The sequence below is a fragment of the Macaca nemestrina genome, chromosome 6 (assembly GCF_043159975.1).
Source record: "Macaca nemestrina isolate mMacNem1 chromosome 6, mMacNem.hap1, whole genome shotgun sequence".
Taxonomy (NCBI): domain Eukaryota; kingdom Metazoa; phylum Chordata; class Mammalia; order Primates; family Cercopithecidae; genus Macaca; species Macaca nemestrina.
This window is the reverse complement of record NC_092130.1, coordinates 28980872-29008327: the sequence shown is the minus strand read 5'-3', so window position 1 is coordinate 29008327 and position 27456 is coordinate 28980872. Positions and strand designations below refer to the sequence as shown.

At 43.6% G+C, this 27456-nt stretch overlaps 1 protein-coding gene and 1 long non-coding RNA gene across 2 annotated transcripts in view; one reads left to right on the top strand and one right to left on the bottom strand.

Moving 5' to 3' along the window:
* LOC105467234 (solute carrier family 36 member 2) overlaps positions 1-11687 on the bottom strand; it is a 31494-nt gene extending 19807 nt beyond the window's left edge. The window contains exons 1-5 of the mRNA XM_071098199.1: positions 11399-11687; positions 8271-8361; positions 7604-7692; positions 6983-7078; positions 2874-2958 (exon numbers count right to left, since the gene is read on the bottom strand). Of these exons, the coding sequence (XP_070954300.1) occupies positions 2874-2958; positions 6983-7078; positions 7604-7692; positions 8271-8361; positions 11399-11553 (516 nt within the window). The 5' untranslated portion in view covers positions 11554-11687. The remainder of the gene's footprint in view (positions 1-2873; positions 2959-6982; positions 7079-7603; positions 7693-8270; positions 8362-11398) is intronic.
* Positions 8700-17343, top strand: LOC139363733 (uncharacterized). Its single transcript, XR_011624570.1, has 2 exons — positions 8700-8828; positions 15008-17343. It is a non-coding gene; the product is annotated as an uncharacterized lncRNA (long non-coding RNA).
* Positions 17344-27456: the final 10113 nt, after the last annotated feature.

The following is a 27456-nucleotide window of genomic DNA, read 5'->3' as shown; positions in this document are numbered from 1 at the left end:
TAGCCTTTGGCTCAAGCTGGGGCATTCAGACCCTCTTCCAGGAGTCTGAATGTAAACCTAAAGCATAGGGACCTAAGGACGGACTAGAAAAGGGTAAAGATGAATTCCGATAGTGGATTCCTGAGGAGGCTGCTCATTAGTTCTACCATCTACATCCTCCTCGCTACCCGGGCTCCTGTTCTTCCCTCAGACCTGCTTTTTAATTTAGTGGAAAGTAATATCCTTCCATGGAACTTATTTTCTGCTTAAATTCCCTCAGAATCGTTTTTTTTTTTTTTTTTGGCGTATAACCCAAAAGCTCCATCATTTACTGTTTCCTAATTAACACATACACTTACTGATTCCTAATTGGTACAATACTGGCATTTTAAATAAAAAACTCTTTCTTGTGTGGACTGGACCATTCGTTGCAGAACATTTAGTAGCCCTGGACCCCACCCAATGAATGCCATGAGCATCCCCAATTACTGTGATAAACAAGAAGCCATCCCCCACTCCCCCACACAATATAAACACCCCCTTGTAAAGTCAGGGGTAGGTGGATGCTACCACCCTCCATTTAAAGTCAGCATGACCTAACTGATACCGTCTTATTGGACAAGCAATACAAATCACTGCAGAACAATTAGGAACTAGAGTTTAGCAGGAGGAAAATGTAAATGCATTGATAATCTCAGTACCAAGATGCTAACATCTTGGAAGATACTCATCTATATATTTTCTACACAATATCACAAATTACATATATTATACACATTCTTTTTATTTTACAAGACTTCAATCATAGCATTCACTTTTTTTTTTGAAATGTCCCTTGCACTTAACAATACACCGTGGATACATAAATGAATCATTTAGGTATTGATTTTTTCTGATTCCTCACTACAATCAGAAAAATAACTGGAACATTAGCTAGGTACTCAAGGCCCTCCATAAATGGTCCCTATCAAACCTTCAAAGTTTCTTCCTCTCCCATGACCTACTCTTCCTCCTGTAACCAATTGTTTTGCTTCTCCTGGGCAATCTCATAAGTTCTGCCTCCTGGTTTTCACTGATTCCTTCTCCCACCTTGGCTGCCACCACTTTTTTTCTCCAACCTGTCAGTACGCAGCTCAGATGCACCACCCCCCTGGAGGACGCTTTCCCTGCTCCAGTGATCTCTGCAATGTAGTTTGCACCCTGACCTCATGTTGTTGTTGTTAGTGGCATCCTGGCCTGGCACCAAAATATCATATTGATATTTAACTTATGAGGTTTTAGAACACACTCAACTTGGCCTGTAAACTCCTTGATACAGTGTTTGCCTTGATAATAAATGCAGATGATAAATAAATGCAGATAATAATAATTGCAGATGGTGAGTATAGGTCTGTACATGTCAGATTGCTTTCTAAAGAGCAATCTGGCAATGTTTTAAGAGCCTTCAAAACAATCAAACTCTTTGACTTGGTAATTTTACTTTAAGAAACATTAAGGAAATAAAGAAGTGCACAAAGACCTTTGTGCCAGCCTACAGATTATAGTAGAGAAACAAAGGGAAATAAGGGAAATGTCCAGCAACACAAGATTGATTAGGTTATGATCAATCTGTGTGATGGAATATTATGAAACTATTAAAAATTACATGACAAAATGTAAGGATATTGCAAAATGCTGACCAGTTAAGGTTACGTTAAATTATAACCATGAATAATTGGATTAAGAGTAATTTTATTTTATTTTGTTTTCTGTACAGAAGAAATACAGCATAGGTTTAAGAACTTGAGCACTGTTGTCAGAAGGCCTGGGTTTTTAACTCTGGCTCTGCTACCTTACATTGTAGAGTTTATAATCTCAGTCTTCTCATCGGCAAAATGGGAATAACCACAGTACCTGCTCTAATAAGGTCATGGAGATAATTAAATGAAGGAAAGCATGTAAAATGCTCAGCACTGTACCTGACATAATAGAAGCTAACTCTGAAAGCTTACTATATTTTTCTTCTAGCTAGTTTACATTTTTGAATTTCTGGTATTACTACTATAAGCAGATAAAGAGCTCTAAAGAATAGTTTTCTTTTTAAACTTACTGATTAAGGATGGCCTCTGCTATTACCCATATTATTTGCTCAAATTGGTGTAAGATAACTTGTAGGTTAAATCAGAAACAATTCCTAGGGAAAACAACTATTAAGCCATAGATTAAGTACCAAGGCTAGATGTGGTGGCTCACACCTATAATCCCAGCACTTTGGGAGATGGTGGGCGGATCACTTGAGCCCTGGGGTTTGAGGCCAGCCTGAGCAACATTGCAAGGCCTCGGCTTTACAAACAATAATAAAAAAATTAGCCAGACATGGTAGCACACACTCGTGGTCCCATCATCTACTTGGGTGGCTGAGGTAGGAGAATCACTTGAGCCTGGGAGTTTGAGGCTGCAGTGAGCTGTGATCTCACCACTGCCCTCCAGCCTGGGTGACAGAGCAATATCCTATCTCAAAAAAAAAAAAAAAAAAAAAAGAAAGAAAGAAAGAAAGAAAAATGACCCAAAGAAGATTAGGAATCATCAAAAGAAGACCCATATCGATTTTAGAAGCATTAAGTATAATTAAGCTTCAAGGCAGGAAGATTGACAAAATCCAAGGGTCTTTCCAGTTCAGTAGAGATCAACTTTGAGGACAGGTCTAAGATACTGGACAAACGGTATTGTGGCAAAAGTAACCACACAGAAATCTGCAGATATGTGAACTAGGGGAGGCAAGTTTGACAACACCTAGTTTAACTTCCTTTGTTGTATTGATGAGGACCCAAAGAGAAGAAGCAGTTTGTTAAACAATTAGCAGTGGTGTGTCCTTGTCCATCTTTTCCCCTCCCGTTTTCTCTAGAAGCCTCTACCTGTTTTAAATTATCAGCCAAAAACACAATGTACACACAGCAGAAGCCAAGTTGGGTGACAATAAGGAAGAAGCTCACGATATGCCTAGAAGGGAGAAGAGAGGGAAAAAGAAAACTTGTTATAAAATAAGTCAACTTGTCAGTTCCATTTCTTGCCATTCTGCCCTCTGTCCCCAGGGATTGGTGGCCCTGCACCAGCACACTTGGTCCTTCCACCACAATCAATAATGGGGCAAAGAAGTGAGGTAACAACAGTTCTTTTTTTTTTTTTTTTTTTTTTGAGACGGAGTTTTGCTTTGTTGCCCAGGTTGGAGTGCAATGGCGCGATCTCGGCTCACCGCAACCTCCACCTTCCAGGTTCAAGCAATTCTCCTGCCTCAGCCTCCCAAGTAGCTGGGATTACAGGCATGTGCCACCACACCTGGCTAATTTTGTATTTTTAGTAGAGACGGGGTTTCTCCATGTTGGTCAGGCTGGTCTCGAACTCCCGACTTCAGGTGATCCGCCCACCTTGGCCTCCCAAAGTGCTGGGATTACAAGCATGAGCCACCATGCCTGGCCAACAATAGTTCTTTTTAAAAGATGATTTTTAACCACCCTCACACTCTCAGCTCAGCAAGTGGTAAAATTCTTCTGGTCATGAGCCTCCCCCCATACCTGGCTTGGTGGCATTCCTCATCATTGATACTAATTAATGTAGGGCAGCAGGCACAATGTTTTTATTAGCTACCATTCACATTTGAAATTTGTTCTGCCGTGTGCCAGAACTATGTTGGGCACTGAGAATACACAGACAAATAACATACAGTCCCTTCCTCTTGTGGTTTATAGACTAATGGGTTAGGCGGACAAAAATTCTTATGACATATCATTAAGGGCCATGGTGAAAAAGGCATTTTATCAAATTATGGGCAGACAGAAAGCCTTGTTAGCCTTGTTAGAAAACCCAATACCTAAGAGACAGCCCCTCGGGAAAGGGAAGAAAGAGAGTTGGGGGGAGGAAGAGAGAGGGAGGAAGAAGAAGGAGAAGGAGAGAAAGAAGAGGAGGGGATGGAGGAGGAAGAAGAGGAGGAGGAGGAAGAGGAAGAGGAAGAAGAAGAAGGAGGAGGAGGAGAAGGGGGAGGTGGAGAGGAGGAGAGGAGGCAGAGGAAAGGATGAGGAGAGGATAAATAGAGGAGGAGGAGAGGAGGACAGGAGGAGGAGAGGAAGAGAAGAGGAGGAGAGGAGGAGGACGAGGAGAGGAAGAGAGGAGGAGGAGAGGAGGAGGAGGAGAGGAGGAGAGGAGGAGGAGAGGAGGAGAGGAGGAGGAGAGGAGGAGGAGGGGAGGAGCAGGAGAGAAAGGAGGAGGAGAAGGGGAGGAGGAGGGGAGGAGGAGGGGAGGAGGAGAGGGGGAGGAGGAGAGGAGGAGGGGGAGGAAGAAGAACTAAGAAAGAAGAGGAAGAGGAAGAAGAAGAGGAAGAAGAAGGAGAAGGAGAAGGAGAAAGAGAAGGAGAAGAAGAGGACAAGAAGGGGGAGGAGGAGGAGGAGAACAATTTTAGGAGAAGGGGAAGAAATGACACATTCAGAATCTGAATCTTTGAGCTTGAGGTTCCTATAGGAGACATTCAGGACAACTAGATATTAGGGTCTGGAACTGTTGAGTTGTAGTAGTGGATAAAGCCTTGCAAAGGCAGAGCAGTGTTAGAAAGTGTGCAGAATGAGGAGAGTAGAAGGCAGTGTTCAACCCTGGAGAACATCAACATTTAATAGAAACAAAAAAGCCTACAACAAATGCAAAGGAGTGGCTAGAAAGGTAGGAAAACTAGGGGGAAAGAGGTTTAATAGTAGCCAAGTGGGGAGAGAATGTTGAAAGAAGAGAATGGTCAATTATACCCATTACTGCTAAAAGGTTCTCTAGGGCAAGGAAGATGCAACAAGAAGGTCTTTTAGGACATTGCTTGAAAGACCTTCAGCAGAATTATAAGGACAGCAAAGCCAGGTGGCCTGTGAAAGAGGTGTGGATGGGATGTAAGGCAGTAAAGTCAGAGGGTGGTCCAGTGTTGATGGTGCCCATTTGCTCATTACTGTAGACCCACTGTCTAAAGCACTTTATGACACATTGTAGGTACTGACACACAGTAGACATTTGTTGAATAACATATATTGAATGTAAGATAGGATGGTGGCTACGATGGTAAGGTCCAGGAAGTTTTATTTACTTGGTTTATTATTATTATTATTATTATTATTACATCTTAAATTCTGGGGTACATGTGCAGAACGTGCACTTTTGTTACATAGCTATACGTGTGCCATGGTGGTTTGCTGGAGACACAGGAACACATTAAATGCTGAGAGGAAGAGCCCATGCTAAAGGAATTCCAGTTATAGGAGAGGCAGTAATTCATGAAAGAAGATCCCTAAATGGAGCAGGGAAATCTTCTTTATATGCCCAACAACAAGTAGAAGGCTTTGAGGGTCTGTGACAGGCAAGTCTCCTCCTGGGTCACACAATTGGGAAAATTCTGGTCATTATCCAGTAGTCTTCCTTGTCTGTCCCACAGACTGAATTTGTGGATTACTCTTGTGAGTATGGGCTTTGAGCAAAGGGTGGTGCCAGGCCCATGATACCATACAGACTACCTGCCACAGGCAGGGGCACACCGCGAGTACTGCAGCAGTTTAGGGAAGCACAGTTCAAAAGAGACTTTGACAGTCTAGATGGTGCTCAACAAGAGGAGACAAGCAGGTGGGGACAGGTCTGAAACAAGAACAAAGGAGTAGATTTAGTCCCAAGTACCAAAGGACAAAGGGTGTTGACCTGTTCTCTGTCACCCCTGAGAGCTAAAAGGTGGGATTTTTCAGGGAGGAAGACTTTGTTCAGCTCAACAAATGGTTCTTAAAGTCTTGGTATTTTCCTCTCTTTTCTTCTCCCTATATAACCTCTCCCTAAGAGACCTCTCTGTCCCTGGCTTCATGGCTGATGACTTCAATTCTGGATTGGTGCATGAAGATAGGCTTAAACCCATACATTCCTACTAGACATCTCCACTTGAATGTTTCTCAGGCACCCCCAAACTCAACTTGTTCAAAATAGAAGTCATCAGAAATGTGAGTCAACTTTGACTCTTCCTTGTCTGCCAATCCCAGGATCCAGTTCATGATCAAGTCAACTTTTCTTCATCCCACTGCCACCAGCTTGGTCCAGGCCACCACTGTGACCTGGCTGGACACTTGTCAATGGCCCCCTCATGGATCTGCCTAAATCTGCTCTTGCTCCCTTACAATCTATTCTCCTCACAGAAGCCAGACAGATCTTTAAACAATGCAAATATGATGATACCCCTGATTAAAACCCTCCAATGGCTTCCTGGTTGCTTTTAAGAAAAGAACAAATAGAGTCTTTGTTTCAGAGGGTCTAAAATGTACCACTTGATTGGGCGCCTGGCTCCTTCTTCAGTTCCACCTCCCTGACTCTCTGCCCTCAAGCTACGTGGTCTTGTTGTACCTTGAATCTGTCACCTATACCTTCTTGCTTCAGGGGCCTTCACACCCTCTCTTCCTTCTTCCAGCCCCACCCTCCAGGCCCCTGTCCACCTTCCTTGAGGTGATTCCTCATTCTTCAGGACTCCTTCCTGCAGAACTCATCTTACCTGTTCCACCCTAGAAAGCCCTCCTCTCCCCCAAGCCAACACACATCTCTTAACCTGCCTGGTGGCAACCAGTCCTTCTTTCCTTCATCGTACATATCCAGGAGGTTATTCAATAACTCTATTCTAGGCTGTTTAATATCTGCCTTTCTCACTAGACTATGGGTTCGATGAGGGCAAAGCCTTGGTTTTCTTGGTCCCCATGGCATTTTCAGGGCCATAGGAGTAACTGGATAAATGTGGTTTAATAAAAGAGTAAATAATATTAAAGCTGCATAGCAAAGGAATGAGCACCCTGTCACTGGAGATATACAAGAAGTGGGGGTGGATCAGGGATGTTGCCAATGAATCCCTTCTGTGGACAACATCTAACACAGAAGTGCCAAACAAACCACCTTTCCAGGGAAGAAGTCATCCCTGATAGCAGCATTTTCTCCTCCTGCGTCCTACCCCACTGCAGGCACAGCAAGAACAGGTTACCTTCCCCAGTGAGCGTGGTTCTGGAGCCAGGCGCTGGGGCTGGCTTCTAGTCCATGCATCACCGTGTCTCCATAGTCCATAAAGGGCTTGTTAAGCCTGCAGAAGAGAGTGCATAGACAATTTCCAAGAGATAGTTTAGCCTAAAATCACATGGTCAAAAGTCAGGAGACACAGAACAAGGAAAGACACAGCTAAGAGCAGAAAGAACACAGGCGCAGAGACCTCAGGCTTTGACACTCAGCAGTAATTCCTCGGTGGCTTGTTTTCCTTACCTGTTAAATGAGGCGGGGACTACACAGCAAGAATCTAATGCACACCTTGCATGGGGATGGTAGTTTTCATACCCATGATCCCATTGACTCCTCATGACCATTCTCTGCACAGTTTGTGCCCAGTTTCCAGAGGAGCCAACCAGATAAGCACAATGGCCTGACTGAGATCTCCTAAGGAGCCATGCAGAAGAGCCTCACCTGAGCTCCCTGCTCCTGAATGCTCTTCTCTCTTTCTTGGCCTTATTGGAGAAAACTAAGAAGTAAACTTCTATTATGCATAGGATGTTTCTGGGCTGTCCCTGAGAACCATGTACCAAAGGAATTGACACAAGGAGGCTGTTTTCCTCACCTCTTACAGAAGCGCTGGGCACACCTGACCAGGATGTGCATACAGTGGCAGGCGATTAAGCCCATCACCAGCAGACTGAGTGGGCCCATCTGGAGGAAGGGGAGGCAAGGGGTGAGGGAGGAGAGAAGAGAATGCATTTATGAAGAATACTGCAAGCTGGGATTGGTAGCGTAGATATCATGCAGGACTCAAAGAACTCTCTAGCAAACTGGGTTTAAAGCCCTTTTGTAGCAGCAACAGCTATTCTTTCAAATATGACCTCAAGTAATATTCCAATAAAGCACATAAAGCAATTACAATGGGGTATACTGATGGGAGTAGGGGGACACAGAATCCTGACCATGTGTGCACTTTGTGGCCCCTGAAACATCCCCAAGGAGACCTCATCCTCTATAGAGCATACTTGGAAAACTGGGCATAGTCCAATCCTTGCATTCTGCAGGGGAGGAAACTAAGGCCCGCAGAGCAGGCAAATGACTTACCAAGGGTGCTAAAGTCTGTGGCAGAGCCAGAACTCAAACCCAGGCTAGATGTCTAGACCCTAACCCCGCACCAAGCTGCCTCCCAGAAAGACTGCTCACCACAGGTTGCTAAACCGCTAGAGCCTCTCCCGTTACTTCCCTTCCGCAACTGACCATAAAGCCCCCACATATGGCGCCTCTCTTACCAGGATGCCCGCATTCTTCACAGCGAGGGATAGTCCCAGGATCCCTGTGCCCATGTTGCCTTTCACCAGGTGAATCAAGGCCTGGATCACTCTAAAGGAGAAGAAGGAGATGTGAAGTATGGGTGTGTGGAGGTGAGAAGATCCAGCAGTCATTCCCTCGCAGCATGCCAGCACCTGATAGGCGGGCTCCTAGCCATCTCTCAGTCCGTGTGTCCTTGCCTGGCACATCTGGGTCTCCTGTAAGGTTACCAACCATCCCAGTTTGCCCAGAACTGTCCTGGTTTTAGCAGCTAACACTCAACATATGCTGCAACACTTGCTATATGAGACACTGTGCTAGGTGCTTTGAATGAGTATTATCTCATTTAATCTTCTTGCCCAGGCTCTGACAAAGATACGATTATCATCTTGCAGGTGAAGAAACGGAGGCACAGAGATTTGTTAATGACTTATCCACGATATATTGGGGAGCCAAGATTTAATGCAGGCCTGCTTCAGAGTCCCTGTTCTTCACCCCTACTTCTGCTGAGCTGCCTCCCAGAGATAAACTCAGACAGCGTAAGTAAAGAAACAACCCCATTTCATAACTGAGGAAATGGAGTCTCAGAGCGGAGCAGAAACTAGCTCAATGTCATAAAACTAGTAGTAGAGACAGGCTTGAACTCAGAGAAAAGGGGAAAGGGCAGGCAGAAGAAGAAATCATTACGACTTCTGAATAAACAGGTCAAATGACTGGGTCCCCAGGTGGGATCTGGCGGGACATAATCATTCAGGGATTGAGCTCCAGAGGGGTTTCTTTTCTCAGCCCAGGGTATCAGGGCTGGAGAATGCACGCCTCCCCTCCCCCAGACAAAAACTCAGACCCTTCCTTTAAGACAGATATGAAGGTTTGCCCAGAGGACAATGTCTAAACCATCAGGAGAAAAAAACATTTCAGGGAGGTACCCTCTCTATTAGTGGAATTACAAAACAACCTATTTCTACACATTTTTGTACCTGGACCAGGTTAAGTCAAGGTGAGCATGGGACTTACATGTGCAACTTTAGAAACTTTGGAAATTCCCCATGAGAGCCTTCTGGTTAGGAGACTTATTCTTTGTAAAACCACAGAGGTACTTTGGAAGGAGCCCGATCTCTGGGATTTGACAAACCAGAGATTAAACCTCAAGGCCACGACTTAACTAGCTGTGTCATCTTGGGCAACGTGTTCAACTTTGTTGACCCTCTGTAAATGTCAGGAGTGATGCTATTTTTAAAAGATGCTATTTTAAAAGAATCTATGGGCAGAGGCTCAGGAAGCTTCATATTGAAGCTCTAAACCCTCTAGCTTCCTGAGTCTCTGTACATAGATTAATCAAGGGTTAAAGAGAACAATCGAGGGAGAAAGGGGGTGGAGAGTTCCTGCATGCCTTTCTCCCTGTGGGTGTCCACATCGCTGACTGAGCACTACACCCTACTCGCCAGGCCAGCAATGGGCTTGTTTTGCAACTAGGAAAGGGTCAGCGGGTTACTTGGGAAATTTCTAACTAAGGGACTTAGGGAAATCAGAATTTAACTATGGGCCACTCAATCAACTTGAAAATATAGCACGGTAAGTCATGCAAAGCACCAAACTGGGAGTTGGGAGACGTGGGTTCCAACTCTAACTCCTTTCTTCGGTCACCTTGGACTGTCCTTATTCACAGCAGCCAGCGCTTACAGACACTGAGTCTGGGGGATTTATGCTCAAATCTCCCAGGAGGAGAGAACTATCATTGACAGAGGAGAAACTGGGCACAGAGAAGTTCCAGCATTTGCTCTAGCTGGTAAGCAGCTAAGTGGGAATTCGAGCCCGGGTGAGCCAACCCCATCGTTGCCACGCTTACCCAGTCCGTATTTGGCTTCTCCCCAAGCCACAAGTCTCCCTTTAGTTCTCACTTGCTTTATTCTTTTGATCCTTAAGTTGCTGAAATTGCCACCAAACCTTGTATCAGTTCAGGACACAAGAGATAGGTGGTTCCCTCAAGGCCTCTGACTGAGAAATGCCTCTACTTAGCAGTGGCTGGCCCCAACTTATAGACAGCTCACTCTAAGGGTCACTAATACTTAGCAACTCGCAGGACTAGCCCTGGGGCAACAGCACCGGGAGCAGGGCCAGTCATTGTGTCCATCCCTAAATTGTCCTGCTGGATGGTTGTGGGGAGGGGCTTTGCTTGCCCCTTACAGTCCCTCCCTGCAGTGCACCCCCAAAAAACACATCCTTCGATTTTGTTTCCATGCACTCTCCTTTAGTTCACACTGCCACCTGTTTTGCATATCAAAAAACTGGGGCTTAGAGAAGGAGCAGTCACTACTTGAACTCAGGCCTTCTGATTCTCTGTCCAGTGCTCTTTCTACTATGCTAGTGGCGCGAAAACTTTCTTCTTAAAGCAGCAGAACCTCTTCACTACCACACCCCACACCTTTTTTTCCTAAGTAAACTAGCAAATGTGCTTGGGTGGTGGGGTCAGGTGTGGGGAAGCGAGCTGCAGCCCTGTAACTCAGCTTCCCTCTTTTTTTGTGTTTTGAAAGTCTAGTGAAAAACCCCCACTCCCCTCCCCCGGAAAGTGGAAAAAACTAGAACCTTCCACAAAGTGTGTTTTTGAGTGTCATCTGTGCTTCTCAGTTGAAGTAGAGGCCAGCCTTACTGCAGGAAGGAGGCAGGGAGGAGGCAACACTTAGTGGTCAGTGAGGCCACTGTGATTTTAAGCTCAGGACTCACCTTCTCCTCCAAGAAGTTAGGGATTCTACCTCTATCCCCAACATTAACATCGCTGGCCAGGAACAAAAATATGGCTTTAGGGCCAGCACTGAATTCTAGCCTCTATCCTAACAATGACTCAGTGTATGGTCCAGGGTAACTGAGCCTCAGTTTTCCCACCTGTACCTGTTGGGGGCTGGATCACTATGTCCCTAAGGGCTTTTCTGACAGCCTTTACTTCTGCCCCTTTAATCTCTCAGCTTGACTCAGCCCATGACTGCACCTTTTGCAACCTTGGTCTTTCATCTGTACAGTGGGTTGAGGGTCAGACACACCCACCTCAGGGTTTTTGCCAGTGCAAGCTTCAGGCTAGAAAGCGGAAATAGGGATGGCAGAAAACAGCACTCACGTTATGCCCTTGGTCTTCTTCAAGCCTGGTGACTCTGAAGGACTTTCATCCAAGAATGTAGAGTCCTTGTTCTCCAACTTCTTGGCACTTTCAGGAGGCGACATAAGGTCCAGTTTGACAGCAACGGCTGCCTCGGTACTTTTTGTCACAGACATGACTGCTGAAGAAATGAGGAGCTCAGGGTGACTAAGAGGTCTGCTCTAGAAGGAGAGAAGCAGGAAGGTGTCTAGTATAGATGTACACCCTAGCACAGTGATGTGTGCCCGGCCTGGCTCTGGCCAAGCTGGAATGAGGCCCCGCCTACCTCCCTGGAGGGCACCTCTTCCTGCCTGGAGAAGCCAGTGGAAGAGGACTGCTGGGAGGAGGAGGAGAGGAAGGAGGGATTTGGAAAAGGCATCACCCATTCTTATTGGTATTACGTAATAATCATCATAATGATAACTATTATACTGATAATTTTAATAACGAATATCTATTAAGACCTTTACTAAGGAATAAGCAATCCTCTAAGTGTTTTATCTACAATTTCTCATTTAACCCTATCAATTAAATAAGGAGAAAACTGAGGTTTCTTGAAGTAAAGGAAACTGCCCGAGGTCAGCCAGCCAGAAAGTGACAGAGTTGGAACCTAGCCCAATTTGTCAAGGTTTTCAACCAGTAACCTATTTCTGCCTGCAAGAAAATACCTACAAATCCCTCTCCTTGTATTCATCTCAGGGTAGAGGTTTCCATATCTCACTGGCTCCACAATCTGCTGTAAGACATGCCTTCTGGGAGCACCCCATTCCTAAATTGGAACAAAAAAGGGACAGTCACTCACTTATCTCTAATTAATTCTTAGCTTTTGTGAGGCTCCATGGAGTGAGTAAAGGGTGTTCTTTTGGAAACGAGGAAGAGGCTGAGATTGTATGACTCCCGGCCACATTTTGCTGGGAAAGACACTGGCGCCAGGAGGTGGTGAGATTTGTCCAAGGTCACACATGACATCCAGGATAGAACTCTGCAGCTAAAGACGGTCTTGGGCGTTTCTCTAGTATCCCACTCTCTGTCATTATCTCTGCTTCAGTGCAGATGAATGGGCCAAAATTTCCTCCTCCCTCAAAATTACAACTTTTGACTCAAGCCATACCACTCTCTCCTCCATCATCTCATCCCCAAAACTAACATCTCTTAAGGGCTTATTACATGCCATGAGCTTTGCTTAGCTAATGTCACCGCTAACTGGTAGCATCCAAGACAGATTTGTCAGGCCCCTCCCTTACATGGGGCTCTTTCCAAGGTCCTGTATGCAATTTTGAATGGACAATTTTGTATTGCTTTTTTCTTAAAGAGGTCTTCCTTACCACTACTTTCCCCTTCTCCATGGGATAAGCTTCAAGCTCCACAAAGCCTGACTACTTCTCTGTGTAGCTTTGTTAGTTTGTTTTTACAGATGTGGAAATTGAGGCTCAGAGAGGTAAAGAATAACTTGCTGGAGGTCACAGCTGGAATTTGGTAAATCTGAACTCCCCGCTAGCCAGATTTTTTTTTCGTTGTTGTTGTTGTTGTTTTTTGTTTGTTTTGTTTTGTTTTTGTTTGTTTTTTGTCTGAAGCCTGCAGCTTTGACCACAGCACTGTCTCCTTTGTTTTAATGCTGGCCCCACCCTGCAAGTTTCTTGTCCTGAATCAACTGAAACACTTGCTGTGATTTGAGAAGCACTATTCCCTTGTCTGGCACCGTTACATGGCAGTATGGCTTGTCTTTAAAGTAGCAGGCTGCATCCTGTGACCTGCTCATTTACAGCCTGAGATTCCACTATTTAAATTTGTAATCTCAGATTTAAGTTTGCAGGTGCAGCTCTGTGTTCCTGCTCGAGCAAGGTCAGTAAATAAGATTGTTGAGGAGCTTGCTATGTTTCGATCTAGCCTTCTTCTCCAGGTGGTGAGAAGAACTCTGAGTTATCTTCAGGCCTTTTGGAAAGGGGTGGCTCACCTTGATTATATTGCACCCAATCTTCCACTTTTGTTGTGTCTTTTTCATACTCCCCATTCACCAACAGCCGTTTTACACCAAGATAATAATATTCTGGAGTGGCTTTTTTTTGGCTAATAAAGCCATTAAGAAAATTCACCCATATATTGATAAATTGGCTGAATTAATTATTAAAGGACGACATCGAGCTCGTCAGTTGCTTGGTGCTGACCCAATACAAATTATTACCCGATTATCTAATCAATACATTGAATCTCTGTTGGAAATGGAAATTCATAAGGGTTGACAAGTGGCTTGCACTGAGTATACTGGTTCTTTTTCTCAGCATTATCCTAGTAATAAATTATTTGCTTTTCTGCAACAATATTCTTTACTGCCATATAATCCTATCTCTTACACTCCAGTTAAAAGTCCCACCTTTTTTACTGTTGCTTCAAGCAATGGAAAGGCTGGATACTGGACTTCAGACAATTCAAAAATTTCTCACTATCCATTTAAATCAGTACAACAAGGGGAACTTTTTGCCAATCTTTTTTTTTTTTTTTTGGAGACGGAGTCTCGCTCTGTCGCCCAGGCTGGAGTGCAGTGGCCGGATCTCAGCTCACTGCAAGCTCCGCCTCCCGGGTCTACGCCATTCTCCTGCCTCAGCCTCCCGAGTAGCTGGGACTACAGTTGCCCGCCACCTCGCCCGGCTAGTTTTTTGTATTTTTTAGTAGAGACGGGGTTTCACTGTGTTAGCCAGGATGGTCTCGATCTCCTGACCTCATGATCCGCCCGTCTCGGCCTCCCAAAGTGCTGGGATTACAGGCTTGAGCCACCGCGCCCGGCCTTTGCCAATCTTATGGTTCTACAAGACTGGCCTCAAACCCCTTGTAATATAGGTAGTGATTCTTTACTTATTGGCAGTGTCCAATGGGCTCAGGATGAGCACCAACTACATCATACTTATAGTTTAGGATTACAATGGCGATTTTCTATAACACGCCATCAAGCCCGAGCTATTGTCAGAGCCTGTTATTGCACCTTTTTTAACTCCAGGTATTAATCCTCAAGGCATTCAACAAAATCACATTTGGCAAATGGATGTAACTATGTTCCTTCCTTTGGTCGTTTAAAATATGTTCATCATACTATTGATATGTGATCACATTTCCAGTGGGCTACACCATTACCCTCTGAAAAGGCTGACTCTGTTATTACTCATTTACTTACTTGCTTTGCAGTTATGGGAGTCCCCGCTGAATTAAAAACTGATAATGTCCCTGCTTATTGCTCTCGCAAATTGGCTGCCTTCCTCTCTTTATACCATATTCATCATTCCACTGGTATTCCATTTAACAGTCAAGGTCAAGCAATTATTGAAAGAGCCAATGCTACCCTAAAATTACAACTTTTAAAACTAAAAGGGGGAGATGGGCGAGATTCCCCAAAACATCAAATTCTGAAAGCCCTTTTTACTTTAAATTTTCTCAACCATTGGCGCCAATCACAGCAGTCTGCAGCGGTGAAACATTTTCAACAGCCTTTAGAAAAGCCGCAAAACAGTAATCTGTGGGTGTATTATCCTTCATTACAAGGGAAATATTTAAAAGGAAAAGTTTTATAATGGGGCCGAGGCTATGCTCTTGTCCGTACAGGTGCCAGAGATGAGTGGTTTCCATCTCGACGGTTGAAACAGTGCCATGGCGAAGAGGAGCCGATCCAAAGAGTTCCTGAAGGAATTCCAGGAGCTAAATCTGAGCGCTCAGAGAACATTCACCTTCAGAACTCGATGTGCGGAGCCCCCGACATGGGGATAACTGAAACAGTTAAGAAGCTGAAGGGGTTGTTCAACAAGCTGGGCAGCCCAAAACCCCACTGACTTTATTCCTGGCTATGCTGGCCGTAGTAAATTGTCAGGTAACAGCTGGAGAATTTACATACTGGGCTTATATTCCTTTTCCACCCTTATATCAAGGTGTGGCCTGGGGAGACAGAGAAGTCCCAGTATTTACTAATGATACTGCTTGGATGCTATCGCCTTTTTAAAACCAGGATCCTGAATTAAACACTGGCACAGTAAATAGTTCATATCAATTTGGGGTTGAAGGGTTACCTATATGTCTTGGGGGTAGTCCACATTGTCTGCATCTTTCTCATGAGGCTTGGGCTTTTTGCTATAACCATAGTCATATCTCTGCCTTTACTATGATTATTGTGGCTCAAAGTTTTAAGTATAATCATACTGCAGTACTTAATGAAACTCTGCCAAGTACATTATCTTTATGCCCTATCCCTGATGTGTCCGGAGGTGTTTCCCAACTAGAGTGTACTAGATGTAGAAGTAGTGGGCCACGATTGTTGTTAGAAGTAAAAGGGAAGAGTTGTAAATACCTTGTTACAGATTGGAGTGTACATGGAGATTTTCAGACTAAATTCAGCCATGTCAACCTGCATTGGCATAAAGGTAATCACAGCATTTCTGCAGATGACAATGAAACTATTATTTGGCATGATGGTGGTCTATCAACCCCTATGCCACATTTGGCTAATACCTCACAAATACAAGGTCATATTTGGAAGTTGCTAGCTGCTGGTAAACCAATGTTCACTTTCATGGGAAACATGTCCTTAAATCTTACTAATATTGCTAACCCTTTCCATATATCCTTGCATCGAAATAGTTCTAGATATGTTATTGCATGTGTAAGAAAGCCTTACTTGTTGTTGACAGGAATTTTTAAATGGGATAATAATACAGGGGTAGTTAACTGTACAAACAATTGTATGTTCTTAAGTTGTATAAATACTACTTGGTGGAATAATAATTGGAATGAGTCTCATTCCGATTTATATATACTAAGAGCCAGAAAAGAAACCTGGCTACCTGTAAACTTAACACGTACTTGGAGTGAATCTGCTGGGGTTACTCAAATTTACAAGGTTATGCAAGATCTTGTCCACCACAGTCAGAGGATGGTTGGAATCATCGTGACCGCGGTGATAGGACTTGTAGCAATTGCTTCCACCGCCGCTGTTGCTGGATTAGCTCTACACCAGAGTATACAAAATGCAGAATTTGTGCAACAATGGCATGAACAATCACATTTGTTGTGGCAGCAGCAATGAGACTTAGATGCTCATTTGACTGAACGAGTGGATAATCTGGAGCAAGTAGTTTCTTGGTTGGGAGATCAGCTAACAGTGTTGAATACCCAAGCTTTGTTGAAATGTGATTGGAACACTACCCAATTTTGTATTACTCCTGTTCCTTTTAACAGCACTGTACATAACTGGACTGAGATAAAGAGACTTTTAATTGGTCATAATAATCTTTCCCTAGAAATACAAGAATTAACACAGAACATTTCTGAAACATTTCGCAATCAGTTACCATTGCTGACTGGTGCAGATTTGATGACTGGTATTGCACAAAGTTTGACGTCTTTGAACCCTATGAGTCCTGTAAAAACTTTGCTGACTTCTGTTTCTAGTAATGTATTGATTGTTGTTCTTGCCTTTGTCATTTTCATAGTCTGCTGGAGATGGTGCCAAAGGGCAAACACCGAATCCCAGCGAGCCCAACATGTAATGATGGTTTTAAAAGAAATTCAAACTTGTAAATAAGGAAAGGGGAAATGTAGAGGACTATGTGCTCACAAACAGGGTGTTCCTGATAAGTCCTGCTCTCGCAAACAACGCAGGGGTTCCCCATAAGTCCTGCTCTTACAAACGAAGCAGGGCGTTCCCCATAAGTCCTGCTCTTGCAAACGAAGCAGGGCGTTCCTTCCCTGTTTACAGGGAGGACAAAGGAGCCAGGTGCTAACAGCAGACCCTGGGGGCTTGTTTATGTGTAAACATCTTGAAAATCCAGAAAGTCAGGGAAAGGTCAGAAAAACAACAATGTGTCTTGTGACTTGGCAGCATTCCACAAACAACTGTATAAAATAAAGCAGAGTGTGCCATTTGAGGCGGCCGCCATGTTTGTCTTGTCTTGTGTGGCCTTGTGTGTTCATTCCTTTGTTTAGGAAACACGTGGACCCCAACACTCAGCCTCCCAAGTAGCCGGGACTACAGGTGCATGACACCATGCCTAATTTTTGTGTTTTTGTAGTGATGGGGTTTTGCAGTCTGGTCTTGAATTCCTGAGCCTGCCTCGGCCTCCCAAAGTGCTGGGATTACAGGACAATGTTTTTAATGCTAACAGTGTTGCTCCCTTTCTGATGGCCACCACGCTGTGCTTTGGTGTTTCTCAACTGTAAAATACTAATGAGGGTGTCTTTAGGTAGGTGTGACATGAGAAAATAAACAAGTACAGTGCCTGAGTCACAGTCAGTGCCCAGACAGGAGAGCCATTTTTATTATATCATTTTATTGCTGGAGGGAACTTGAAAGGTCATTTTGTTGACTCATACTGTCTCACCAATTGGGGAACTGAGGCCCAGATAGGAGAAGGAACACAGTGAGTGAATAGGGATTCAGTGGTGAGATAGGGACTTTAACCCAGCCCAGATCTTTTGATTTCCAAGCTCTGTTACAGTGAGCCGAGATCATGCCACTGCACTCCAGCCTGGGCAAAAAGAGTGAAACTCTGTCTTAAAAAAAAAAAAAGAAAAGCTATTCCTCAGAACCCCTCAGTGGCCTAATCACATATTCATGTGTGTAGGTATAGACTCTGACACATTTCTAAGTTTCTGAACTTGTTGCAGAGAGTGAATTGGGGATGAGGAGTGGTAAGTGGCATCAGCAAGTGGCTTCTTCTGGTGAACGGGAATGGGGTCTCTCACTTGTCGCAGGTGTTAACTCTGCTCTTATGACCCAACTGAGTTTCATTTATCTGCTTTTTTTTTTTCAGCAAAAGCTAATAATGATAATGACAGTTATCATCATGATCATCATACCATAATGAGAGTTGACATTTATTAAGCATTTTATGTTAAACAATATTCACAGCAATCTTTCATCCTCACCACCTCCATTCTCATCCAATCCAGCATCATCCCTCGCTTGGAAAACTAGCTTCCTAACTAGTTTCCTGGCCTCTCCACTTCCCTGTTTAAAACCTATTTCCTCACAATAGCAAATGATGATGCAACTCCCCTTACTGAAACCTCCTCCCACTCCAAATTGACCTGAGAACATATCAGGATTCTTCACCACAACCCACACGGTTCTGCAGGATCCAGCTGCTATCCGTCTTTCAACTCACCTTGTTCATGTTTCTCCCTAAAACAGTATGCTCCAGTCACATGGACCTTTTTTCCTGCAATAGACTTTATCCTTTCCCTCCTTGGATACTGCATTTGCTGCTCTCTGTGCCTGCACTTTTTATCCTCTGCTTTTTGTTATGCTGGTCTTAGGTCAAGACTTTTCTGCTCCAACGACTTCCCTTGACAACCCTATCTAAAGGAGGCCCCTCTGCTTGACTAGTTACTCTCAGTCTTACCCCTGCTTTTTTTCATGTTGCTTCTCACAATTTGTAATTATCTTGATTATGTGTGTGTATCCCCATTGTTGTTTATCTCCTCCCACTAGAATTTAAGCTCCATGAAAGTGGGAAGTACTTGGTCACCTTCCCAGTTCTTAGGCTTGGCTCATGGTAGGCTCTCAAAAAATATTCAATGAATGAATGTGTTATTGCTTCCATTTGACAGATGTGGAGTAAGCCTCAGAGGTCCTTTCCTTTGCCTGTATTGGTTTCCTATGGCTGCTCTAACAAATTGCCACAAACTTAGTGCCATAAAACAACACACAAGTTTGTTCTCATAGTTCTGAAGACCAGAAGCCCTAAATCAGTTTCAATGAGCCAAAGTAAAGATGCCAGCAGGGTTATGCTTCCTCCAAAGGCTGTGAAGGAGAATCTGTTTTCTTTGTTGTTGTTGTTGTTCTTCCTAGGTTCTAGAGCATTCTGTACATCCCTTGGCTCATGTCTCCTTCCCTGATATTCCCATAGTGTCTTCTCTCTCTGACTCTGCTTCTATCCCATGGTCTTCTTTTTTTTTTTTTTTTTTTGAGACGGAGTCTCGCTCTGCCGCCCAGGCTGGAGTGCAGTGGCCGGATCTCAGCTCACTGCAAGCTCCGCCTCCCAGGTTCATGCCATTCTCCTGCCTCAGCCTCCGGAGTAGCTGGGACTACAGGCGCCCGCCACCGCGCCCGGCTAGTTTTTTGTATTTTTTAGTAGAGACGGGGTTTCACCGTGTTAGCCAGGATGGTCTCGATCTCCTGACCTCGTGATCCGCCCATCTCGGCCTCCCACAGTGCTGGGATTACAGGCTTGAGCCACCGCGCCCGGCCCCCATGGTCTTCTTATCTCTTGTCTGTAGTTAAATCTTCCTTTGTTTTTCTCCTATAAGGCTACTTGAGATTAAACATAAGGATAATCCAGGATAAAGCTCCCGTCTCAGGATCCCTAACTCAATCACATCTGCAAAGTTCCATATAAGGTAATATTTGCAGTTTCTGGGGATTAAGATGTGGATGTCTTTGGGAATCATTATTCATCTTTCATAGTCTTCTCTCTGACCCCCAGTGATTCTCATCCATCCCACATGTGAAATATATTGACCTCATGCTATAATAACATCTCCAAAAGCCTCAATCCATTATATCATCAATTCAAGTCCCAAATCTTATCTAAATACTATCAGCTAAAAAGTCCCAGATCGCATCATCTAAATTACCTAAATCAGGTAGGGATGAAACCAGAAATACAATTCATTTGAGAAAAAATTCTACTTCATCTGTTGATCTGTAAACTTGAAAACAAGTCATCTGTTTCTAAAATACAATAGAGGCATAGGCATAGGATAATAGTTACAAATGTTCTCATTCCAAAAGGGAGAAAAATAGAAGAAAGGATTCATCAGCCTCAAGCAATTTAAAAACCCAACCAGGCAACCTCATTAAGTTTCCAGGCCTGGGAATAATCCTTTGTGTCTTGGGGCTTCCTCTGGGCTCAAGGTTCTACTTTTGTATTCATCTTCCTTTTTCCTTGAAGGATAGTACATATTTGGAGCTGAGTAGCTTTATCCACCTGTTTGTGTTTGTAGAATTTTGGGGAATCCAACAACCTTCATTCATTTTGTTCTCTCTCTGTCACTTTCAGTCCAAACCGAAAGTGTTTCTGCTGGTAAAACATTTCTCAAAACCCTGTGGGCCTCTCATGTATAGCACGTGGTTCACTTCATTAGATAAGAGGGTCCCACACAGATGCTTCCTGGAAAATTCCATCTCTGTTTCTGGATTCTGCTGAGATGGTTGAGGGGATCCATGAGTCACATACTGGATCTCTTCAAAGAGCCCTCTGAGTGAACAGTTTGGTCTTTTGCTTCTTCCAACGCACTAGCAAAAGATAATTCAGCTACAACCTTGGCTTTCTCTCCAGAGCACACTTTCCTGACAATGAACCTCATGATTTTAGTGTCTTTGGCAATATGGATAGGCTGAGAATTTCCCATATCATCAAGCCCTGGTTTCTTTTTAAAAGGACTCTTAGTTTATCTCCTTCCTCTCACATTTTACTATAGGCAACAAGAAGAAACCAGGCTACAACTTTAACATTTTGCTTAGAAATCACTTCATTTAAATATCCAAGCTCATCACTTACAAGTTCTGCTTTCTACAGAACTACAGGACACAATTTAGCTAAGCTTTTTGTCACTATGTAAGAATTCCTGTCTTCGTCAGCCTGGACTGAAGAAAGTACCTAGACTGGGTGGCTTAAACAACATATATTTGCTAACTCACAGTTATAGAGGCTGGGAAATCCAAGATCTGAGTGTTGGCTGATTTGGTTCCTGGTCAGAGCTCTCTTCCTGGCTTGTAGACAGCTGCCTCCTTGCTGTGTCTTCACATGGTCTTTTCCCTGTTGTGTGCATGTGAAAACAGAAAGAGAGCTCTCTCTCTTCCCCTTCTCTCATAAGGTCACCAATCCTGCCAGATGAGGATCCTACCCTTATGACCTCCTTTAACCTTAATTACCTCCCCCAAACCCTATCTTCAAATGTAGTCTCATTGGGATTTAAAGTCAATATATGAATTTTGGGAATACACACTTCAGTTCACAGCGATCCCCTTTCCACCTGTTCCTAAAAACATATTCATTATTTGTTTCTTAGCTGTCAAAAGCAGCACCTTTAGTGTTCATATGTCTACCAACAATATGCTTATGACAATATAGGAATTCTCTAAGCTAATATACTCTTTCTCTACCATTCTCTTCACTTCTCCTGAGTCCTCACTGCCTGAGTTTTTAACACCCGTAAGTCTACCAACCGTCTATTCAAAAAACTCTAGGCTTTTTATATCATATGCCTCAAAGTTCTTGCAGCCTCTGCCTGTCACTCAATTCCAAAGCCACTTCCACATTTTTAGATATTTCTTACAGCAGAACTACACTTTCAGTGCAAAAATCTGTATTAGTTTCCCATGGCTGCTGTAACAAATTGCTACAAACTCAGTGCCTTAAAACAACACAAATTTTTTCTCTTATGGTTCTGGAGTCCAGAAATCTGAAATTAGTTTTAATGGGCTAAAGTCAAGGTTTTGGCAGAGCCATGCTCCTTCTAGAAACTCTAGGGGAGAATCTATTTTCTTCTCTTTTCCAGCTTCTCAAACTACATTCATTGCACTCCTTGACTCATGAACCCTTCCTTGACCTTCACGTAGTATCTTCTCTCTTTGACTCTGTTTCTATCACATGGTGTTCTTCTCTTTTGTTGGCAGTCAAATCTCCTTCTGCCTCTCTCTTATAAAGATACTTGGAATTACATTTAGGGTCCACTTGGATAATCCTCTCATTTCAAGATCCTTAATTTGCTCATATCTACAAAATCCCATATAAGGTAATATTTGTAGTTTCTGAGCATTAAAACATGGATATCTTTGGGGGCTATCACTCAGCCTATCACAGTTATACAGCCAATATTCAAACCCAGACCTATTTGACTTCAGAAGCAAACCATTGACCATTAGGCTGTAGTATTTAAACACATGCACTTTCCTGGATGGGTTACAGCACCTTCCATAAGTCTGTGCACACAATTAGTGCTCACTTAGTACTCATCACATAAATGTAACATTCTTTTTTGGGGCATTGAGCTTTTCTCATTGAATCTGAACTGAAGACCAAGATGTGGCTCCTGGGCCAACCCATTTCCTTCTCCCAAAGAGCATACTGTTCTGTCCCAAAGAGGACACCATTGATGGCTTTGGCTCAGTCTGACTTCTTCTCTAATTCCCTTAGCTACCACTTAATGGTTTTGTGATTTTCTTTTCCTTCCTTCCCTCCCTTCCTTCCCTTCTTTCCTTCCTTCCTTCCTTCCTTCCTTCCTTCCTTCCTTCCTTCCTTCCTTCCTTCCTTCCTTCCTTCCTTCCTTCCTTCCTTCTTTCCTTCCTTCCTTCTTTCCTTCCTTCCTTCCTGGAAAAAAACACAAATTCAAACTATGCTTTTTTCTCTTCTCTCACTCAACAACAACCAACACTTTGGTGACCAAATGTGTGGGTTTCTCCCCACACGTCAAGAAGCAATGAATTCTGCAGTGGACACCAGCTGGATGTCCTCCAATTCAACGTAATTCTGACTCTGTCTACCTGGAGACGGCCTCAGAAACCACAGGTTGAGGGTTCAGTCCCACAAGACCACCCCCTCTTTCCCACCAGTTGCAAGTTCAGGCCTCCATGAGCTTCAAGGTGGAGTTCCCACAGCACCCTCTTCAGGTTTGATTAATTTGCTAGAGTGGCCCACAGAACTCAGGAAAACACTCATGCTTCCTGGTTTATTACAAAGACCATTTTAAAGGATACAAATAAACAGCCAGATGATGGGATACTTAGGGTGAGGTCTGGAAGGGTCCTGAGCACAAGAGATTCTGTTCCTGGGGAATTGGGATGTGCCATCCTCTTGGTACATAGATAAATTTTTGTTCATCTTTCTATCAACCCATTTGTGTTCGGTTATCCAGAAGCTCCTTCAACCTCATCCCTTTAGGTTTTTTATGGAGACTTCGTTGGACAGGCATGATTGAAGCATGGATAGCCATGCTGGAATGTGATTGGACAAAAAGGGTATGATTTAAACCCAGCAAGTCCTGTCCAGATTCTTCTTGGCCTCTCTATGCAGCATTCCTTACTCGAGGGGATGGAGCTAGACCCCCTCTGGAATAAGGGTCTTATGACCTACAATCAAGTTAGAGTCCTGCTGTGGGCAGGTGAAAGGAGGGCAGGAGAAAGCTAGAGATAAACAGATTCTCTTTACTCTTACAAGGGCTATGGGAATTATGAGCCAGGAACCATGGACGAAAACATATGTGTTGAAAACCATGAATGAAAACATATGTATGTACGTGTGTGTGCATATGTATATATATAATAGATATAGATATCACAGACTCATAGTACTTAGAGGCATAACAGTCCCTTCATTCTATGCATTGTGAAACTGAGGCCCAGAGAGGAGAAGTGAGCACACACAAAGACATTATGTTTAGGACAGAACCAGGCATAGCATCTAAAATAATGTTCCTATTTTAGAGACTGTCTACCAAAACCTAATGTTTTTAAAAATAAATGATAGACTATTCTTTTAGAGCAGTCTTAGGTTCACAGCAAAATTGAGCCGAAGGAGCAGAGAGTTTCCATATACCCCCAGCCCTATGCATTTACAGCATCCCCTACTATTGACATCCAGCAAAAGAGTGGGACATTTTTTATATCGGTGAACCTACACTGACACATCATTATCACTCAGAGCTTACTTTGGGGTTCATTCTTGATCATGTGCATTCTGTGGGTTTCATGCATGCACAATCATATGAGCTAAATTGGTTTTAGAGGTCACAGAGTCCAACCTCCTCATTTTACAGATGCAGAAACTGAAGCACACAGAGATTTGACCCTGCCCTGTCCCTGGGGCCCTGTCCCTCACTGGGGTTAGGGGTCATTTGGATTGGATTCTGCTTTGGTAGGGGGACAGAAAGGACAGACAGTTTCATGCCCACTCTCCCTTTTGCCTGGTAGCTCCAGGAATAGTCTTAGCATTAACTCCTGTTGTCTAGATTGGGACCCGTGCACATGCACATACCTGAACCAATCATTGTGACCCTAGTGGTCAGGATTAGGTCACTGGTTCACCCCTCGATTGGAGACAGAGTCAGCCTCACCAGAACTATATATATGGGGAGTGGCAGAAGTGGTTTTCCAAATGAAAATCAGAGAGTAATCACCAGAAAAAAAGGAGGCTAGATGCTGGGTAGCAGAGCAGATGTTCACCATAAAGGGGAAGTACAACTTGAACATTAGCAGCTATAACGCAAGGAAGACCATGGTAAGTCCTCCCTGCTGACCAAGGAAAAACACAATAAAATGACAACAATGTACTGTAACCAGCAAAAGGTCTGGCTGCTCGCTGCTTGTAGAAAGAAACATGAGTGAGGTGTGATAAAAAGAAAGTGAGATTTTATTATCCATGAGAGCAAGGGGCAAGTGGGTGGAATTCTTTCCAAAATTGTTTATTCTTCAATTTGTGGAGGGACCACAGGAGTTTTTAAAGAGAGGGGTTGGAATGGCATAAGGCGTGGGGAGCATAGAATGGGAAAAGAAAAAGAATGGAGGAAAGAAAGCATTCTGAGGCTACTTGAAGCTGCAGGCGAAAAGAGGAAAGGGGGAAGAAAAAATACCTTTAAATGGAGGGTTGACGCCAGGCTATTCGGTTACAATATCACAATACAACATACTACTGGAAATGAATTTAGTAATATCTATAAAAATTTGAAAAAGTACATTCCTTTTAGAATTCTGCAATTTCATTTCTAATAATCTCTCCTAGAAATGCTCACACACATATACCCCAGGGTGTTTACTGCAGCACTATCTGTAATAGCAAAAAATGGAGACAACCTGCATGTACCACAGGAGGATAATTGTTTATAAATTATTCTAATTCTATTGAGTGAAATATTGCCATGGCTGTTAAAAAGACTCAAGCACATCTGTATATACTGACGTGGAAGGAGATTTAGGATCTATTACTGTGAAATATGAAATGTTCATCACACTAAGTACAATATGAACCCATTTTTCAAAAAACAAATGGATTCAATTTATTTTTGAGAAAAGCATAAAACTGCATACATCTCCAACTGCAAGAACCCAAACATATAAAATACACATGTGTACACATCTTTTTTTTTTTTTTTCAAAATGGAGTCTCGCTCTGTCACCCAGGCTGGAGTGCAGTGGTGCCATCTCGGCTTACTGCAAGCTCCGCCTCCCGGGTTCATGCCATTCTCCTGCCTCAGCCTCCTGAATAGCTGGGACTACAGGCGCTCGCCACCACGCCCAACTAATTTGTATTTTTAGTAGAGACAGGGTTTCACCGTGTTAGCCAGGATGGTCTTGATCTCCTGACCTCGTGATCCGCCCGCCTTAGCTTCCCAAAGTGCTGGGATTACAGGTGTGAGCCACTGTGCCCGGCCCATACACATCTTTTATACACATGGTTGTATATGCTTGAGAAAGATCTGGAAGGATTCACAGTAATTCCTTCTGCAGTGTGAGAATATAAGTGGACACTTAGGGGTGAAGCAGACGTGGTAATTTCATATTTTAATTCCAATGTTTTTTTTTTTATTTTAAAGGCATACTTAAAAATTAATATGAATGTGCTATTTTGTAACAAAATTAAAATTTTACAAAGGATATGTTAAGAATACTGGAGGATCCCAGAACTTTGGGAGGCTGGGGTGGGTGGATCACTTGAGGTCAGGTGTTCAAGACAAGTCTGGCCAACATGGAGAAACCCCATGTCCACTAAAAATACAAAAACTAGCTGGGCGTGGTAGCTTACACCTGTAATCCCAGCTACTTGGGAGGCTGAGGCAGGAGAATAGCTTGAACATGGGAGGTAGAGGTTGTAGTGAGCTGAGATCACGCCACTGCACTCCAGCCTGGGCAACAGAGCAAGGCTCTATCTCAAAAAACAGAAAGAAGAACACATGAAGACCTGATAGAGTGCTAAAAGAGAAGAGATAGAAGAGAGAGATGAGGCGTATATCTGTTACTCACACCTCCCCCGAGCTGGAGCCAATAAACTCTAGGAGGAGAGGGGCTGTCATCTTTGTGTTCCCTTTCATTCTTAGGAACTATGTGTGTTGGGCATATAGTAGGTGTCTTTGGTGTGCTGAATTTTCTCCCTGAAATTCCCCTCAGGCACTGGCTTTCCTCCTGAATTTTTGCAAGAAGAAATTCGACATTGAAGTCCAGTTTCAAGTAACCCCTTCTCATCCACTTACTCAAAGACAAAGAAAGAAGCAGTTCAAAAAAAAAATCCCTCCACATTAAAGTTTACCGCTGGGCATTCGGTTGTGGTCAGCCCCTCTTCTAGGCCATAGTTCTCTGTCATAAATTCAGTGAAGAACATGCTGCACAACTGGGGGCATTTTTCTCTCTCAAATTTAACTTCAGATCTAAGATTTCCCTTCAACCTGCTCATGATTCCCTGTTCAAAAGTATGGATCAATAAGGAAGAAAAAAGGAAATAGGAAGCTACGTGGGGGCGAGGGAATGAAGCCAGGCAGCTGATGATAATATTCATACAGGCAGGGTGCTCCCATGGGTAGTGGACTATGCAGGTCCCCAAGCACTTGACCCATCCAGAATCTCACTGATGTTAGCAAATCTAGGAGGAAGAAGGGTAGGAATTATAGTCTCCAAGTTACAGATGAGGAACTTGAGGAACTCGAAGTTCATAGGTTTAGTGATGCCCATGTGTAGTGGTAGACAACTGGAAAATCTTCATTTCCTAGATTTCTGACCCCCATTCACAAAGCCACAAAAGCCCTTTCCCTGGATCACAGCCTGAACCTCACTTAAGCCACAGGCCCACATAGCTAAGGATTTCAGCGGTGGTTGTGTGATAATAGGAGGTAGGTAGTGAGAGAAAGGTGGTTGGCTGCCAGTATCAGCACGACAAAACTCATCACTGTTCCTGGCACTAAATGGAGCACTAGCCAGTTTGGGTGGCTCTTCTGTCAAGGGAGAGATGGAGCTTCCATTGCTGGTTTTGGAGAGTGGGAGATTTTGTGGACTTTTACTTCCTTACAAGATGAAT